At 40.4% G+C, this 20,635-nt stretch overlaps 1 protein-coding gene across 3 annotated transcripts in view; it reads right to left on the reverse strand.

The window, feature by feature from the left end:
* LOC149449198 (transient receptor potential cation channel subfamily V member 1-like) overlaps positions 1-20,635 on the reverse strand; it is an 85,995-nt gene that overhangs the window by 11,922 nt on the left and 53,438 nt on the right. For all 3 annotated transcript variants that reach the window (XM_089693682.1, XM_089693683.1, XM_089693681.1), the window contains 6 exons: positions 18,946-19,244; positions 12,407-12,583; positions 9,081-9,239; positions 6,477-6,572; positions 4,367-4,437; positions 3,711-3,876 (listed from right to left, as the gene is read on the reverse strand). In XM_089693682.1, coding sequence (XP_089549808.1) covers positions 3,711-3,876; positions 4,367-4,437; positions 6,477-6,572; positions 9,081-9,239; positions 12,407-12,583; positions 18,946-19,244 — 968 coding nt within the window. The remainder of the gene's footprint in view (positions 1-3,710; positions 3,877-4,366; positions 4,438-6,476; positions 6,573-9,080; positions 9,240-12,406; positions 12,584-18,945; positions 19,245-20,635) is intronic.

Consider the following 20,635-nt stretch of genomic DNA (forward strand, 5'->3'; position numbering starts at 1 on the left):
TGCATTCTAACAGCACAACAGTTGAGGAGTGTCTGGAGCTCTGGAGTAAAGTTCTCCCAGACTTTCTTGTGCCAACAAGGACTGTAAGTCCATATACAACATTAATCTAAGTATTGGAAGTAATATATCTAACATCAAAGTCATATGGAGAAATGACAAATATAGATTTACCATCAATGATGTCAGGTTGGCCCAAACAAACTATTTGAAGTTAAAGTACACCAGGATTTGGGCTTTAAAGCCAATTCAAAGTCTCACACTTTGGGGGTTTTCCTTGGGAAAACTCCAAATATTTTTTCACTCAGTGAATATGTTGCTTTCTACAATAACATCCACAACCTCCAGTCCAAATGTCCTGATAGACAGTATTCCATAGTAGGAAAGGAGATGTATGTGATCAGGTATTTTGCTGAGTGCTGACATTTTAGTACATTGACTATATCACCGGTGCCAATTGGACTACACAGTCATATCTATTCACTCTACATAACTAACAGAAAGAGAAGTGGTGGTTGTTAGCATAATGTCTATCTGAATGCATATTTATTTTTGTGACTTTAAAGGATAAGTTCACAAAAATATTTGCAGGTAAAAAAAATCTGCCTTTATTTTTTTTTTTTGGGAGCCTGTAACTCAGTGCACCCAAGATCAGTAGATCATAGGTTCAATGCCAGGATCTTGAAGACTGTCAGTACACTGTGTGCCTGTACCTCCAATATGGGCAGGCAATGACTGCAGTCCGGGAAGCTCAATGGACTATGAGAGCACTCACCAGTGTCCACGCAGTACATTAAGAACTACAAGCTTTCAGCAACAAAGGCTGATGGTACTTGTAGGCATTCATTCACACAACTGTGAATGAATGATGCAGCAGTGCTGCATTTTTTTTTTATTATGACAGCAGGCACAGGGAGGAGAACCCCCACACTGCTGTCACAGGGAGGGGGAGAGGCTGCAGCTGCTGAAACATGTTACATGCTACACCCTAAAAACAGATGGAACATGTAACTTGTTCCAAAAGATAAAATTATCCTTTAACTGGGCACTTATCAAATCAGAGGCCAGGTGTGGAATTACTACAGTATTACCTGTAGTCGGCCTATGCCTATATGAGGCAGAGACAAAGAGGAAGTTTTAGCCTCTGTAAAAGTAGAAGATTGCATGTATTTTCCAACAGAGGGCAGACAAAGCTTGGAAGTAGCAAAAAATTAAAGCAGAGTTCCACTCACGCTGCCAAACAATACAAGTCAGCAGCTACAAAAACTGTAGCTGCTGACTTTTAAAAAGCAGCCACTTACCTGTCCCTCAGTCCCATGGTGTGTGTCATGCATCCCATTTCACCGGCCGTCCTGTATTCCATGAGGCCAGCATTTTCAGTGTGGGCACCCGGCTGTGATAGCTTGCGGCTTCACAGCCGGGTACCCACTGCGCATGCACGAGTAGCGCTGCGCTTCATGAATGGTCCTGTAGTCTTCTGGGACTTGTCAGGTGTCCCAAAAGACTGCAGGGAGGAAGGAAACCTTCCGCCTCTGATCGCCTAGGTCATCGGACTGGAAGTGGGAGCGGGTACCTGTCAAATTCAGGTTACTTGGTTACGGAAGAGTTTGGTGGCAAACTAAGGTCTCATTTACACATAAATTCACCTAGTTATTAAACTCTCCTGGGAAAACGCTAAATACAGCAAAAACACTTGTAAACGCGGTACCGGGTTTACCTGCGTTTAGCACTTGGACATTTATTCATTTGATTGGCCAGACTATTTTCCATTGACATAGATAAATGCCCAAGTGCTAAATGCAGCTAGCGTACAGCCGCGCTTAGATGCGTTTAGCAGCGTTTACTTGCGTTTTGGCCACGTTTAGCGTTTTTTGGCCAAAACGTACCTCTCCTGAATGACTGTACATGGACACATAGGTTTTTGTTGAGTTGAGTTCAGGGGCTTAGGCAAAAAAATGCCGAAAGCTCCTGAACTCACATTTAGTGGCAGCAGTGTACATGAGGGTTTATTTGCTAAATGAATATAGTGTGTTTACTTAGCTTTGTAAATACGGTAAATTTGGGTTCATTTCACTCAGCAAATCATGTGGAACAATCTTTACTTTCATATATATATGTGTATAAGTGACCTAAGTGAACATTCATATAGTAAAGTGAACATTCTCCACTCATCTCCCAAATAGTTTTCTAATATACATAGTAATAGATGTGCCCCTCTTATATCCTAATCTGTAATCATAACAGGTGAGAAGAGTAGGGACCATTTACTAATAGTGTGGAGTCTGTACACTTAGCAAAGTGAATGTTCATTTAGCTTAATAAAAAAGTAAACATGTACATCGGCAGTTTCAAGGGGTATAACGGGATGATGCCTGCAGCAGGCATCACCTCAGTATTGTTTTTCTTTGCTTCTAAAAGCAATCCTAGTGGCTAATTATCAGCTGTATTGCTTTTACAGGCAGTGGAGGGGAATCCCTCTCTGTGTTCTCCTGTCCCAGCGGGGAGCCTGGCACAGAAACCAGCAGCTCGGCCGGCTTGCCATAGAGTAGACTGGGGACTGGAATGTCCCCGATCATCTCTATGGTATAGACAACGCCAAGTATTTTGACACTTCCGGTTTCAGCTCCATTTTGGTGTGTTCAGATGCTTTTGAGGGCTCCAATGTTGGTGTGTTCAGATGCTTTTGAGGGCAGAGGAGACATCTGGGGTCTAACAGACCCCAGATATCTCTATAAAAAATAACCTGTCACTGCCTATTGTTATAACAAGGGATTTTTACATTCTTTGTGACAGCAATAAAAGTGATAAAAAATATTAGAGATGAAAAAAAAAAATAGAAATAAAATAAATAATACTACAAAGACAAAATAAAATGTAAGTACACCATCTCTCCCGTGATCCTGAGCAAAGGCCAAAGCATGCATTGGTCCCACATGCAGGGCTGCTGTTAGAAATCAAGAGGCCCCCATACAGCCTACCAGACGGGGGGGAAGGAGAAGGAGGTGAGAAAGAAAGGGGGTAAGAGAGATGGGGTGTGAAGGCTGCCAGCTAACTGAGCCCCCCCCCAGTTAAGTGATGTGGCCCGGGCTCCCTACAGGAGGCCTGATGGTACCCCCTTATCAGCGGCCCTGCCCACATGTATATGTAAACAGTGATTGCACCATACATGTGAGGTATTGCCGCAAACGTCAGAGCAATAATTCTAGCACCAGACCTCTTGTGTAATTCTAAACTGGTAGCGTATAAAGATTTTTAAAGTGTTGCCTATGGAGATTTTTAATACGATAGTTTGGCACCATTCTATGACTGTGCACAATTGTAAAGCATGACATGTTGGGTATCTATTAACTCGGCATAACACCATCTTTCATATCTTTCCGAAAATTGGGTATTATATTGTGTTTGTGTGCATTAAAATTCATTAGAGTGTATTCCCAAAAAATTGCATTTGAAAAAACGCAATGCAAATGCTGTTTTACATAAATATTTGCAAAACCCACCATTATATTCTGTAAGGCCTCTGTTTTTAACAAACATATAATATTTGGGGGCTTTAAATCATTTTCTAGCAAAAAAATGATGATTTTTACATGTAGGAGAAGTGTCAGAATAGACTTGGGAAGTAAGTGGTTATGCTAACAATTATGTTGCAGCATTGTTTGCTAAAGGGAACAAATGAGGGTTAAAGAGAAGAAACCTTTCCAAGAACTGACCTTCTGAATCATGACACTGTAAATTCCTGTCTGTTGGAATCCACGGGTATAGTACAGCATATTCACCCAGCCAAGAACCAGTGCAAACACCATAAGGGCGACATAGACTTCACTTCCTGCCAGGTAAGCAATACCACTGCTCAGGATAATAACGGCTTGGAAAAAGCTGGGAAAATAAACAAAAATTACAAAAGGAGAAAATGGTACATCATAAAAATATAGGTAAAAACAGATCTTTCCTCTCTTTTATTAAAATTCACATCAGCATGTATACCTGCATCATCTAACACTGTTTTTATTTCTGTACTTACCTTTCTTAAGTCAACTACCTGGTATCCTTGAAGGCACTTAAGACATTTCAATACTTTAGTGAAATTATTTATAAGAATACTTAGGAAAAGTGGATCTAAAAAAAAGCTTGTGACCACTGAATTTAGACTAGGTAGGTTATTTAAAATCAGTACACTTAGGGGCAATCTTCCTGGTACGTGTGTTTTAAAAGGCAGTGATTGGTTCACCACCAGTGAATGTTTGCTTTATAAAAACTCCCCTTATTGTTAGCACGCATTTGCTTCTTATTTTGCTTGTATGTGTCTTATAGAGTAACAAACAATAATCAGGACCAAAATAATAATGCCAAAATATTTAGCACTTACAAAAGAATTTCAAAATAGCCATCCATTATTAAAATTTGCAAAGAAGGACGCCTCTTCCAAAAATATATTATCTGCAAGAAGAAGAAGATTATTATTCATTGTATACCATTATAAACATTGAAGATATTACCTAAATAATGAGAAAGTATGCATCAGTTGTTTCGTCTTTTACATTTTGCATGTAATATGTTTATTATTGCAATGGGGTCGATTTACTAAAAGTGGAGAGAGATAAATCTGGTGCAGCTGTGCATGGTAGCCAATCAGCTTCTAACTTCAGCTTGTTCAATTAAAGTGGTTTTAAAGGTTCAAGGGTTTTTATCTACATGCATTCTATGCATGAAGATAGAAAAAACCTTCTGTGTGCAGCAACCCCCCTCCCCTACCAGCCCCCCTAACACTTACCTGAGCCCCATCGCAATCCAGCTGTGTGCACGAGAGTCTCAGCTCTCCAGGGACTCTCCCTCCTCATTGGCTGTGACAGCAGTGAGAGCCATTGGCTTCCTCTGCTGTCAACCACAGCCAGAAAGCCACTGGGGGGGAGTCGTGGCTCTGTGTGTGAATGGACACAGAGAGCAGTGAGCGAGCCTGCTTAGGGTCCCCCATAGCAAGCTGCTTGCTGTAGCAGCACTCTGCAAGCAGGAGGGGCCAGGAGCGCCGGCGGGGGACCCAAGAAGAGGAGGATCAAGGCTGCTCTGTGCAAACCTACTGCACAGAGCAAGTATAATATGTTTGTTATTTTTTTTACAAAATAAAATTGCCTTTAATAATACTTTAAGCTTTGACAATAAAAACTTGGAATCTGATTGGTTTCAGTGCATAGCTGTGCCAGATTTTGCACTCTCCAATTTTAGTAAATCAACCCCAATGTGTTTTAAGAACTTTCATTTCAAGCTCAGACCAGTGTTAGTATTGCTTTGCTTACGTTCATATTGTCTGCACTTCACACGTTTCTCTTTACCTGCTTCCCGTCCGCCCTATAGCAGAAATACTGCTACAGGGCGGCACGGGTGCGCAAAATCATGTATATATATGTGATTTTGCATTTCTGGGTAGGGGGCGCGCGCGAGCTGCGGTCATGTCTGTCAACCACAGGGCCCTGGCCAGTAATTACTCACCGGTGCCTGGTGATTTCCGACGATCACCGACGGGGAGGAGGGCTGTTTTGTATACTAACAGTCCTCCTCCCTGCCAGCTTGGGCACATTGCTCTGGATGGCTGTGCACAGCACAGCCATCCAAAGCAGTGTGCTTACAGTGAAGCCCACAGACACCGCCCCCTACTAAAACACTCCCTGCACACAGTTAACCCTTTGATCGCCCCTCATGTTGCTTTTTTTTTAGCACTGATCACTGTATTGGTGTCACTGGGGATGTCAGTGACACCAAGTCAGTTCCCCCCAGTGTCAGAACGTCTGATGCAGTCCCGCTATAATTCACTGATCCCTGCCATTACTAGTAAAAAAAAAAAAAAATCCCAGTATATATACCGCCATTTGTAAACACTATAACCTTCATGTAAACCAATTAATTTACACGTATTGGGATTTTTTTAGCAAAAACATGTCACAGAATACATTTTGGCCTAAATTTATGATGAAATTTGATTTTTAAAATTTTTTTACTGGACATGTTTAATAGCAAAAAGACAAAAATGTTTTTTTCTCAAAATTGGCGGGCTTTTTTTTTATAGCGCAAAAAAAATAAAAACACACAGGCGATCAAATACCACCGAAAGAAAGCTCAATTCGTGGGAAAAAAAGGTCAGAAATTTGATTTGGGTGCAGCGCTGCATGACCGCGCAATTGTCAGGTAAAGTAATGCAGCGCCGTAATGCAAAAATGGCCTGGTCAGGAAGGGGGGTAAATCCTCAGGAGGGCTAGCAGTTAAAGCAATTTTTAGCCTGACTTTGTAGGTAGGTGTGGCCCGCTTTCTCCACTGTAGGTGGCCCTCAACCACAGCCTGGTTGTTTGTACTGCAGTTGAGTATAATCTTCAATACTCTGTTGCCGCACCATGTTGCACTTCCCTACAACTTTATACACTTTCCAGTGTCACAGGCCTAATGTATAGCAATATATCTTCAAATTAAAGTCATTTTATTGTACATACCTCACATATTAGTATATAAAGTCCACCAAACATGATGATGATTTCTCCAAGTACACGAATATTGTCTTTGGGTGTCCCTTTCAGTGGAAATGGAGGCTTTAAAAAAATTGAAGGTGTCATAAATTAGAGTAATCATTTTAACAAAACTATCCAGTATATTGCAAATAAAGTGAGTACAGTAGGAAAAGTTACAGATAAACATAAACCTTGTTAATACTCACTGCACTTCTAGTGCATGTGCTGCTTGACAAATTTCCAATTATTTATCTTTTTGTCACAATTTGCTAATTTGCATAATGCACAGCGTTTACAATGCACAAAAAGCTTTTACTGCACACATTAAAAGTATATACTGTATATATATACCTGTATATATATACCTGTATATATATATATATATATATATATATATATATATATATATGAAATGGCACATGCATATAGATGTTAAAGTTCTGATATACACATACAGTACATTTAGATTTTGCTACTGAGATTTGTTAAAGGTTTACTATAGATAAAGACATAAATGATATTACATTCTGATAACATGAATGAAAACTGAGCGAGCATGTACACTTCCCATTAGACTGCAAGCAGGCAGGTAGGTTTATTTTACTGCAGAAAAGACTGAGGGGTAGATTTACTACAGACAAACAGACTGTGCACTTTGCAAGTGCAGTCACACCACTTTTCCCCAGAGCTTAGTAAATGTGGTAAAGCTCTGCTGATTTCTATCAACCAATCCAATGTGCAAGCAAAAATGCTGTTCTTTTATTTTGCTTGCTCCTGATTGGGTATTTTTTTACAAAGTGAAGCTTAACACATTTACTACAGAAAATGAGTGCAACTGCATTTGCAAAGTGCACAGTCTATTTGCCTTTAGTAAATCCATCCCACTGCATGTTTCGTCTGCAATAAAAAGACCTGCCAGTTAACATTTGTTTAATTCTAGATTTTACTTCTACTATAAGGGATTTAGGAAGGTAGAGGTTCCTCTGACCTCTAGAAGTCCTTTCTAAGAGCAGATAACACAAAGTGCCTTCTACTACCTTTATTAGGACCAAAAAGTCCCCTGAAGGCCCTCTTTGATTTTCTTTCACTTTACTAATGAAACCTGGCAATTGCCATCCCTCACCTTTACCCGGCGGCACCCGCCATACCATTCCCAGGCCCCGGGAGCTGCAGCCACTGGGAGTGCGTGTAAAACCGCCCACTGTCAGATCTGTACGATGTACATACATGGCAGAGAACAGGTTAATGCTGCACTTAGTTTGGTGCCCCCGGAGTGTTCCCTTGGTCCTGCAGGTATATCCATTCATCCACCCAGGGTTTCTATGCTGGTCTAAGGTTCCCTGTTGTTCCCATGTGATGAACCTATTTTATCTGTCACAATGTGAGTCTCTTCAGAGGTGCTATATCTGGTGCACTGAGATCAGTGGGAAGTTATGCTGAACACTCCTGTTGGACTCTATGCACTTTTTGCTGTTCTGCATAGACATTTATGTACATATGACACTTATTGCACCATATACCCCATTACTACTGTATAAAACTAAAACAATCTTCTTAATAAAACAATAATTATAATTCAAAACATAGAGTAGATTCCTGAGCATGAATCCAATGTAAATCTAAATTAAAGGCTGGAAAAACTGAAAATCAGATATCAATGGCATACATTCATGCAACTGTTTTCAAAATACATCATTAATGTGTTGACCTATTAATTGATCTCAGTACAACCAGCCTAAGGTTTCATTGTATTCTGATGGATGGGAAATGTGTTGATGAGAAAATCAAGCAATTTTCTTTCCTTCGACCCATGGCTGAAGGAAAGAAAATGGGTTAATATTTGGTCTGCCTTAGACAAACAAGGCTGCGCAGTCAAGTGGCAACCCATCACAAACACATCCATGAGCCAATTTGTGTCTTGACCCAAAGTTTGAGAAATCTTGAAAATTCAGGAGCTACAGTATATGCCATGAAAAATCTCATTGCCACCTGTGACCACAAAAGCAAGACATTTAGAAATACAAAGTTTTATTGAGTAGATTTCACTACTAGCCAGGATATTCCCAGGATGAAAGCTGAATGTAAACAAAGGGGCGGTTGATGCATGCTGACATCATTACCCAACTATGGCAATGCCCATTTGTCAATGAAAAGTCACACAGAAGAGGACTCACCTTCTTACCCATTGCCATACGCTGTCAAGTAAATGCGAAGCAAAAATGCAACATCTGCTAAAGCATGGACACAGATTGCTTTAAAAAATGTACAGATGTTCTAATTAACCCTCCTCCACCCACATACTATGCTAAACCAAAAATACATGGACTGGAGTGCATTAATGGACACTAAGCTGTGGATGAGACATTTTTTGCAGGTAATATTCCTGGTGAATGTGTTTTAAGACACAGTAAATTACCAGTTTGGTGATTTCACTGCTTTATAAATATGCCCCTAAGTGATTGTCCCCAATTATGTGGTTTAAGGCCCCCCATTAAGAGCCCCCCCCCCCATAACTAGCAGATAGCTCCACTGCTGGCTTACGCGTTTCCCTTACATGTATAGATACAATTTCTTTTTTTAATTTCTCACCTGTCCTTCGAGTGGCCTGTGATACGCTGTCACTGTGAATATGATCATGTACAAAACATAGAGGAAAAACTTCACATAAAATATCTTGCTAGCATAAGAATCCCATTTTTCCTGTAATAAATGGTTGATGGGTTCCAGCACTACCATTTCATGCCGATTCTGGAGAGAGAGGTCAGCAATACCAATCAGATAGTTCTGTCCTTTTCACTTAATGAACAGACAAGCACAGATACTGTAGATAAAACACTTTCAATGATATATTTAACAGACAGAAACAGAGCAACCCATCCCCAAAACTGTACATTGCCTTAAATAGCTGTTGTGAGAATGGGGCAAAATCAAATATTCTTAGGGCATTTTCTCTTCTGGTTGAATATTCATAGGCAATTGTTTTAGGCTAGTTTCTCCTCTGTGGTAAAATAAGAATACAAAGGAGACATACACTAAGACTCAACTATAAAAAAACAAACTATGCAGCAGAGAAGAGTGATTGTGAAACTGTCATCTCTCTAGGAAAAAATAATAGTATCGCAGGGCTGTGATTGTGGCACTTATCTCCAAATGTTCAAAGGTACAAAATGCATATTTTTTTTAATCCAACATCAATAAATAACTTTCACAGACTGAGACCTTACCAATATAGAAGTTTCAATTTTAATCAGTAATGCCTAGTACACAATGAGAAAATCGGACGAAAAAAATAGCTTTCGGAGGGGTCGTACGATAATCTTATCGTTAGTACACAGCTTTGGGGAGCCAATCATGACAGTTCATGCAACAATATCCAAAGGGATAAGCGTGAAAATTCGACTCGTACAATACCAGAACAAATGATTTTCGTTTAATCAGCACAGTATTCATCCAAAAAAAATCAAGTGAACCTGACTGCATAATCGGAAACGAAAGAATACAATAGATTACAATACAATACATTACATCACCTCCAAAGTTGTTTTCTGTCTTACGAGAATTTTTGTAACTTTAGTAACCTCTTTATTTTCAATGTGAGAAAAAAAATGGATGATCATTCGTCCGACATTGTCATCGTGTGTACCAGGATTTAAAACCGCTTCCCATCTGCCCTATAGAAGTGCTGCTACAGGACGGCACAAGTGCGCAAAATCATGTATATATATGTGATTTTGCATTTCTGGGTAGGGGGTGTGTGTGAGGCGCGCACGCACCCTACCCACACCACCATTCGTGGCCAAAACTGTCAATCACTGGGTCCCAACCAGTGATTACTCACTGGCTCTTGGTGATTGCCAAGCATCCCCAATGGGGGCGGAGAACTGTTTGTAAACAAAACAGTTCTCTCCTGTCAGATTCTGCACACTGCTTTGCATGGCTGTGCACAGCACAGCCATGCAAAGCAGTGTGCTTACAGCACACTGTTAACTCTTTGATCGCCCCACATTTTAACCCCTTCTTGCCCAGTGCCATTAGTACAGTGGCAGTGCTTTTTATTAGCAGTACTGCAGTCCCACTATAAGTTGCAAAGACATGTAGCAGAAAACATTTTGGCCTAAATTTATAACAAAATTCGATTTTTTAAATTTTTTACTGGACACGTTTAATAGCAAAAAGTCAAATATATTGTTTTTTTTTATCAAAATTGGTGGTCTTTTTTTTATTGTGAAAAAAATAATAATCGCGCAGAAGATCAAATACCACCAAAAGAAAGCTCTATTTGTGGGGAAAAAAAGACATAAATTTCATTTGGGTGCAGCGTTGCATGACCAATTTTTCAATTACGTAATGTAAAAAATGGCCTGGTCAGGAAGGGGGGTAAATCCTCTGGAAAGCAAGTGATTAAGCAGCGATGCAGTCAACTTTGGGTAAATATAAATATGTATCCTTTGCAAAAATGTAAATGAGATTAACTGATGGCATCTAATCAGATACAGCCAATGTTCAAATATTCAGGCAGCCACTGGTGCTGAGGCCATCAACAGCCAACAGTGCAGATTCCCCCAACCATGCTGTTTAGCGTGGATGGGGAAACCGGGTGATTGCTCTTGTTCAGCCCCACCGGACTGAACAAAAGAAATGTACAAATGTATGGCTAGCATAAAGCTAGCTGTACACACATATATTTTTGCATTCAGTCCCTGGGCTCAACAAGAGAATTCTAAAATCTATAAAGCAGTGTTGTCCAAAGTTTGTGAGTACACAAAACCCCGAAAAAAAATGTTCATTGTCGTGGAACCCCACCTCTCCCCCAGAGTGAGAACATTATTAAATGCAATCAGTAATATTTATTCAGGTACATTTTTTAAGACTTAAGACTAACAACTTTTATTATAATACTAGTATAATCGGAAATTTAAATTGAAAATGACGTCTAGAAATATAAACATCAATTCTATCATAGCATGTCATGAACTTGATTATATGAGAATTGTAGTGTAAGAATCGTAGTATGCTATGAGCGTCACAGCCATACATACATAAGAAGTCAATTATCAATATTGAAATCTAATGGGAAGCGTGAGCTTGCTTGCGATCGCAGATCAAACTTATTCGAGGCTCGCTGGTGGACAAGCTCACACGCCTTTTTTCATTGATTATTTGAAGTGTCTCTCATTTCTTCGACTTCATTTCCGTTAATACTGAAAATCCCTGCTTGCAAAGGTATGAGCTACCGAACGGCAACAGCAATTTAATCGCTTACATGCTAAGCAGTGGATATTGAGCTTCCAAACATATCCAGTATTCTGAGAGCTCTTTCTCAGCAAAGAGATTTTTATACACCAGATAATTTCTCACATCGATGAGGTTTTCTTCAGCTTCTGGTTCGAGAAGAATGATTTCATGTTTGACGAAAGGTTTGAGCACCCACTCAATCTGCGGAACCCTTGGAGCTTCTACGGAACACACTTTGGACAACACTGCTATAAAGCATGGAAGGAGGAATCTGCACTGCCAGTTATTGTATTCATCTGATAGGTTGCAGTCCCTGTTGGGCTGACAGTATTCCACCTGACACCTTTTAATTTTTCACTTGACGCTTGCTGGTGCTGCCAACAGGGCCACCCATGGCTCAAATTTCAGTCTTCCTGAATTGTCAAAATTTGAGCCATGTATGGGCAGCATGACACCTGTCCAAAGATTTACTCAAAATAATGGACCACTGCATTTACAAATCCTGCTAAATCCCACATATTCTCTTTGTAGACAAAGTGGAGCAGGGCAATCGGGACAGTGGTTCTAAACAGTTACCAAATTTAGGCCATTTGGGTAATATAAAATAAATGCCAAAACATTTATGTTCCAATATGCTGCTTGCCACATGGAAACAATTTAACCCACAGCGTCTTACTCACATTGGCATTACTGTTGAATACAATGGTTTCCAGCACAGAGTCAGCTTCATATGAGTCCACAGATGACATGTCATACAGAGAGGTGTGCACTGGACCGTATGTCCATTCTGTGAACTTCCGAGACAGATGTTTATAATCTTGCTCTGTAATCTCCCTCCGCAGTATGTGCTTGAACAACTGAAAGACATCTCAAAAGTTTTATATAAGCAATAAAATACACTTACAACAAAGCAGATTTCCAATAAGCATTGCTTTTTTGGAGGATGACGGCTCAGCACATGGGAACATTTTTTTTATACCTTTGATCCCCAGTTAGTATGGATTACAACCAAATTTAATTTTAGTTTTGTATAAAATGAGGAAGGGTAAGAACCTCTGCCAAGATTTAATTTTGTCTGTGCTGCTACTGGTAAGAGCTTCTTGCTTTCTGGAATACTGGACAGGAACACCGAATAGGAACTGAAGTTTGCGAGCGGGACAGCATTAAATACCTGTCACTCAAAAAATACAAGGGCTACTTTTCAGGCAGAATTGAGCATTTTTGTTCCCCATCCACTTCAATGGAAATGCCTGAAAAGCACGACATAAGCATTCTCAAACTTTTATTTTTCCTTAAGCGTTTTGTCTTGTGTTTTCAGCTCAAACAGCAGCTCTCTGCCCCTTTTTCAGCTTGCCATTGGTTACATAAAAAACACCTAGTTGAAAAATGCCTGAAAAGAAAAAAACCCTGACAAAACATGAAATTCTGCTCCAATAAAACAAACAAAAATGTTTGAAAAAAAAACTTGAAAAAAAAACAAAAAATTTGATGCTTAGGTGTTAATATATAAATTCACTAACACGTCCCCAACCTACAAAATGTACCAAACTTTTCTCCTATCTAAACATTTAATGCTTAAAGTGACACATAAAATCTTTTCTTACTGGGTTTTTCTGGTTATTTTTAAGATCCTTTGTAAGTTCCTGACCATTCCCTTTCCCTCTCACTTTCATTTGGAACAAGCAATGCACAATAATTGCGGTCATGTGCACTGCTCTATGCACACTACAAATCCCACAGTCTGTAGCCTCTAGTCCATCTAGGAAGAGAGGGTGGCTACATTCCTACATACAGTGGAACCATGGAGAACAAACTTAGCCACCTTCTAATAGGAATTCAGATCACAGCTACAAAAAAGGAATTTGGAGATTTGGAGGAGGCTGAGAGCAATAAAAGTAACTTTTTGATTTAAGACTATGTAGCAACCTCCTAGTTTAGCTAGGGGGAGCTAGATCTCAATGGTTAGTCAGGCGCTGAGAAGCAGCTCAGCTGTAATAGCCAGAAGGGTCAAATTGTGGTCGGGGTTGAGAGGCCCACCTCTCTGGAATTTCTCCCTGCCCTGAGGCTTTTGGAGGAAGGTCTTGGAGGCAGTGGGTGGATCTGAGGAGTGGCTGGCTGCATTTTTGAGGGACCTCAGCCAATCCCCACAATGGAAGGCTTGGCAAGGGGCAGGGACTACCTTAAAAGTGTTGGAGACTGCTCAGTATCAGGAGTCGGGTGGAAGAAGGTGTGGAGAGTTGGAGGAAGATGTGAGGTTGAGGAAGGAGACTGCCAGGAGGCCTAGTGGGATGGGGCCTACCTGCAAATCTGGAGCTGGAAATGCGGAAAACTTGGAGCTCACTGGCCCCCTGAGCGAGGACCACCTGTATGGCAGGGAAGGAACAGCCCAGCTGCCAACCCGCAACTGGTACAGGAGAGGATCTGAGTGAGTATATCTGCACCCTCTGGGTGGATAGGGGAAGAAGCACTCTGGTGGGAAACCATATTAGCCCCCAACTAGTGACTGTTCACCCATGTAAAGGAACAGGAGCCAGATCCCCCGTTGAGGAAAACCACCAGATTGCTCAGTAAAGAGGAGAATTTCATCTAGGGTCTGGGATGGTACATCAAGGAAATGCTGGCTAGCTCTCCAACAGAGACTGTGTTGCAGAAGAGAAGTTTGTGAATAGCTCCAGGAAGTTTGTCCTCAGTTATCGGTTCCCTTGGGCATCCTATACCCCCCTTACCCTATCCCAGTTCTATATTCCCTCAATAAACAACAAAACAAAAGCTCAAGGACTGGTTTCTAACTGTTAATGCAAGCTTGCGTGGAGAATGGCGATTGCCCGGCTGTGCAGGACTATAGGGGCATCCAATTCATCAGCAACCCCTAAGGGGGTAGTGCTACAAATATATACTTGAATAGAATTTTTTAAAACCAGAGTTTAGTGTCACTTGACCACCTCAATATTTAGATTTTTAGTAAAGTTGTTCTATAAATATGATGCCCTAGGTGCAGACCACACACTAAAATACTTACATTTATCCCCACTCCCAGGTTCTTCTCTTTGAGGCCTTGCCTGGCACCTCACAGCTTTTGTAAGAAAAACATGCAACCTCATCCTGTGTTTAGTGTGCATACAGCCAGTGGTTATATCCATCCCAATGGATGGTCCATACCCAGCCATCCAGTAGAGTACAGACCAACCATTGAAATTAAGAGAGCTGCTGAGCCTGACCAAAGCCCAGTTTAAACTCTTACTCCAGATCACAACAGCAGCAAAGCAAACTATCGCAAAATCCTTGAAAACACCTGCCCTCTGTGTTTTGGTCATACTGAGTTAACTAAGCAATGACAATTGCCAAAATTGAATCCACCCTTCAAGAAAAGAATCTGCACATACTTAAACATTCGGCAACCCTCTGTAGACAAATCTATTCCTCCTGATTTCGATACAACCCTGTTGGAGCCTTGACTAACCCACAGATACCCTCAACTCTGGTCATAAATGTTCTTGATGTATACATGCTATAACTTTCAGTAAAAAGTTTGAATAAGAAATTAGGAGGACTGTGGTGGATGAGAGTAAGTATTTTGATGTGTGGACTGCACTAAAAGTGAAGCTCTCCTTTAATACTTAACCCCTACCCTGGCTCTAAAACCTACCAAAACCCTAGCACTTTAACCCCTAAACATGACCCCTAAATCTTAAACTTTCTGCCAACATTGATACTTTTAAGTAAGTCCTAAAATGTTAGGCCCTAACACTAAATAAACTCTTCTTCTGTATACTCACTTCATTCTGTACCAACTACGCAGACCCCACATTTAAAGCCTATGCTACCAATATCCTCATGCCAGACTCAACTGATTCAGCAAAAGGGTGAAATAACTTTCATTCTCTATTCCCCATCCAACCGACCATGTTAACAATTCTCCTTTAAAATAAAAAGCTAATTTAAGTTTTAGCTTGAGAATTAAAAAAAATAATTTTAGAACAGCTTTTTCTTGCTGGCGTCTTTAACACTAATAAAAAACATGTTCCTATTGTCCTTCACTGAAACATTTGAGACACAGAGATATTCAGATTAGCTAGACATTACCTAAATGTCTTTTATTTTTATCTTTAGACATCTGACATGTGTTAGGAATTCATTTCGTTAAATTACCCTCTAAAACAACCTTTTTATTGTCAATTGGCTATGATTTTTCTACCATCATTAAACACAGAAAGCTAACAAACGTGAGACCACTAACAACGACAACAACAAAAGCTCACAGATGACATGGCATGGAGGACACAAGATGCTTTTTAAAAGTCAAACTCGAAAGGACTTATAATTCTGCACAATATTTGCACAGCCCTGCCATGTTGAAGTCCTGATGTTCCTCTACTGCAGCTATGCAATACAGCTTGGTCAACTCTATGCCCCTTGGACAATAAATATGTAATGTACATTTAAAGCTGGAGGGGAAAAAACTACAACATTTCATAAGTGTTAGGACTGCTGTACTTGGCTATTTGGAATCTGCATTTTAATGTTCGGTTACAGGGTCTCAAAGCCATTGAGATGTTAATTGGGTCCTACAGGCTAGTGAAAATCGGCTTTATATTGCATTTCTTTTCATTATATTATCTAGAAGCTCTTGTGCTTTCAGCATGACACCCTCATAAAGGGAATTACATTTATGACCTTTATGAACCTTTAGGAAAAAATTCCCCAGTTGCACAGCACACAGGACATGGAACTTATATCAATGGATGCTACAGATGACCTCTTGTCTACGTAGGCACTGGCTTAGGAAGTGATGGGAAATTGCTCCAAGCAAGACACAAACAGCAGAACGGGGAAGAGTAAAGCCTATGTCAAGGATTAGTTGCTGTTTCTGTGTACATCCGGGAGTGTTGTGTTAGACTATTTGATTTATTATTATTTCTCTGAGACCATCACTTGTTTATTAGTGCTCTGTGACTTTGAGCTGTCTCCTTCTTTCTAAGCTGAGCTCTTTCTCTCACCGTACTTGTGTATAGCCCTCCCCCCTGCCTCTTCCTGTAATCATTCCACTGTATCCTGTCTTCTTGAATGCATCTTCCATGAGGCTACAACATTAACCTTTTTCTACCTATGAATATTCGCCATTAAATGGAACATTCGAAAGGGTTTCCTCATCTGACTTCCTCAACATGTGATTTTATTCATTGAGTTAAACTATCTGACCTGATGCAAGGGATAAATTCAACACCACGAGGTATAGCTGTATACATCAAGGGAGATAATGTTTATTGTTCTGTAGTTTAGTCAGAATAGGGAGGAAATAGTATGGGTGACACTGTTTCTCAGGGTATTATATTTTGTTGCTGGAAAATGCAATAAGGGAAAATCCAACCAACTAGGACACTGACAGCAATAACAATCTGGAGGAAATGGGGACACATTTTTACTGCTATCCAAGGCTCCGTAAAATAAATTTACATAATCTTCCTGTCCTTTTACCAGACAGGAAGTGGGGATGATGTTGCAACAGCAACACAATCAGGAATAAATGTTTTTTCTGTAGTATATTTGTCTAATTTGTATTTCTGCCTGTGCCCCTGATGCAGATTTTCCCTCACTTCCTGTGTGATGAAACTGTTGTCAGCAGAACAGGAAGTGAAGGGAAATCTCTCTTTCACAGCCCTGGATAGCTTTAGAACTCAAAAATTCTTCCCCACTAGAAAAATAAGTTATTGCCTTGCCATACACTTTAAGCAGCAACAAATTTGCACTGTAAAAAAAACTGAACGCTAATACAGTGTGCACAATGTGTGGTCGCTACTGCATTATGTAATACTCTTACTTTTATTTCCCCGTACAGTACAGTCAGCACTGATCTTTCTGCTCTGAAATGTACAGTTCTGGCTGAAGGATACAGATCCCAGTGGGCCACTCTGCAGCTCGTTCATTCTGAAACATCCTACATTCTTTTTAATGAGTGCAAGGTTTTCTGTGATTGGAGAAAGTGTGGATGAATGTCATGATCTGCCCTCCTCCATTGAAAAGAATGCAGGACATTTTTGGAAAGGACTATCTGTAGAGAGAGCAACCCACTGTGATCTATGTACTCCAGCTAGAACTGTAAGTTTCAGTGCTGGTTATTTGCTGCTGACCGTAATGTATGGGAAGGGGGATGAATGTAATGCCTAGTACACATGATGAGAAAATCAGATGAATGGTCATTCGTGGTTTTTAGACATGCTGCTCTCATATCGAATATGAGAGTGCTTCTACGCATAGAAAACCTCTACTACGATCCAGTACAGCTTACTTTGTATGTAGCAATGTACTGGTGTGCAATCAGAAGTGATGTCATGTACGTGTGACCCCTATTTGTTGCCAGCTATGTTATTTTCATATATAGTAGCATTTTCTCCTTCTGTGTTATTTCATATTTCCAATCATGCGCGGTCTTGGGGCTCGTTCACACTTGACTGTTTTTACCAACGCTTGCCAAATGCCCCTATAACGTTTGGCAAGCATTGGTCTGGCGTTTGCGGAGTGTTTTTTAATGCTCGGAAAACGCTCGGCAAACGCCGCATGCGTGGTTTAGCGGCAGTTGCTAGGCATTTGCCGAGCGTTAGAAACGCCCCACAAACGCCGGCCGGGCGTTTACGGAGTGGCACCATAGACTAGAATAGGAGGCTCCAATGCCTCCTGACTCGACCAGAGGCGCCTGTTTTGTCGCGACGCGACGCTAACGCTCCCGTTAGAACAGCACCATGTGCTGCAATGTGCAGAATTGTCCGAGGCGTTTGGGAAGCGGTAAAAACGCTTCCCAAACGCCTCTCTGCCGGCAGCACACAACGCTAGTGTGAACATAGCCTTGGTCACTCAGTTTTTTATGGCCAAATACTGTACTGAACAAAAATAATTATTTCTGCATTCTTACGAAAAACATTGTCATGCTTGTCCCTTTGGATAATTTCCCACCAACTGTTGTGACCGGCTCTTAAAAACTGTATACTAACGAACAGATTATCAGACAGTCGCTCCGAAAGTGTTTTTTTCATCTGATTTTCTCATCGTGTGTACTGGGCAAAAGGGGTTGTATAAGGCAGTAGCGGCCACACATTATGCACATTTCATTAGCATTCATTTATTTTTACAGTACTCAATGACATTTGTTTTTGGCCAAAGTTCAACTTTAATCCCTTTACCAAATGGGGCTGCTAATGTAAACAAAGGTTTCTTTTATACTAACCTCAATTTTACCAGTTTTGGCTGCTAGCTTCAGTGGTGTTAGACCTTCCCAGTTGTGAATTCCTTCCAGGTCCATCTCTGGATCAATTGTTATTGACCTCTTCAGAATGTCGTCATACATTTTAGTGATTATCTTAGTGTTCTTCTCTGTGTTATCAGCCACTAAAACCAGAGCGTGCAGGACCGTGTTCCCGTGACTATCTCTGGCTTTTAGATCAGCTTTACGATATGGATTGTTTAAGAGATAATCAACAATATTGGGTTGGTTAGTGCAGGCAGCAAGAGAAAGAGGGAGTTCACCTGTAAATAGAATTATTTCAGACTTTAGTCAAGAAATACTATAATCCACCAGCATCCCTCCAGATGTCTCCCGACAGTGAAAAAAAAACTAATTGCAGAATTTTGGTGGACGACAGAACTTTCATCTCAAGCTCTGTTTTTGCAAAAGTAATAAGCAACTTGCACAATCAGTAAGATGAGAATTCTTGGAAATCCTGTAAACAGGTTGATGTATTATAACACAAAAGGAATAAATGAATTGTCTCATCAGATTATATACTTTATGTAAATACTGTATCTTGTATTTCACATGCATGAAATACATTATCTGTACATTACCTGTAATAATTATACATTACCAGTAATAATGGAGCATGGGTCTTACATTATCTATATGCTGCTGAAACATTTTACATCTTTTTTTTTTTCACTTGTCTGATGGTGCAATAGGGGCTTGCTTGTTCCCAGCCTAAGGCTAATGTCAGAAAATCAACTTTGCAACAGGAGTGCTAATAGGCCACTTACCTTTTCTTATGAAGTAACTTCCTTGCTGGGCATACCAGCAAGGTGTCTATCCCGCTCTACACCAAGGCTAGCAAGTGAGATTCTGCAATGTTCTGGGCCAACGAGGAAAAATAATTGTCTGTCCGTTTGCTGATACTGCTGGCAATGTGTCATCAGAGGCAGGATCAGTTGCCTGATATGTCTTAGTGGTCCATTCTCACCTAAGTGGTCTGTTGCAGTGCCAACACCAAAATAGACTCAAAAATTGGAAAAGCACCATTTATTGTGATACAGAGCACCACAATGCACAGCATCTTGGTACACTGCAGTGAATGTGCATTTGAGATGTGTTGCCTTAGTGGTATACCATTGAATATAATTGGCACAAAAAGGTGCCAAATCACAGCACCCCATAGGCGTGGATGGGTGTTAAGTGTGGTTATATAGGTAAATCTCTATCCACCGATAATATGCATTGTGAAGCCTGGCCATCCTCTTCAAACTGCTGTACAGACAGGACTCACTGTCACCACCTCACAGCCAGCATGTGCTGCCATCTGTGGACTTGCTGATGGTACCAGACATATGTAAAAATAAGACTAAGCTCAATCCTGGCATTAATACCTAAAGAGGTATTTAGAGTACAGCTGCAAATCTTCAGCCAAGCTGACAATTCAAACTAGAAATCAAACTTTTAAAGTTAGTTCTTAGACAGGCTGTCTGCTTTCAGTAACATCATCCCTCCATTCCTGTTTGGCTGGAATCATTTTTTACTATCTGCTATACTAAAACAATATAAAAAACCAAAGTCAATGGGAAAAGAGGACTAACAAAAACTACAGTATAGACCAGTGTTTCTCAACCTTTTTTCAGTCAAGGCACCTTTTAAAATTTTGGACAGTCCCGAG

The sequence above is a fragment of the Staurois parvus genome, unplaced genomic scaffold (assembly GCF_062004578.1).
Source record: "Staurois parvus isolate SC_StPar_1 unplaced genomic scaffold, SC_StPar_1.0 ptg000635l, whole genome shotgun sequence".
Classification (NCBI taxonomy): domain Eukaryota; kingdom Metazoa; phylum Chordata; class Amphibia; order Anura; family Ranidae; genus Staurois; species Staurois parvus.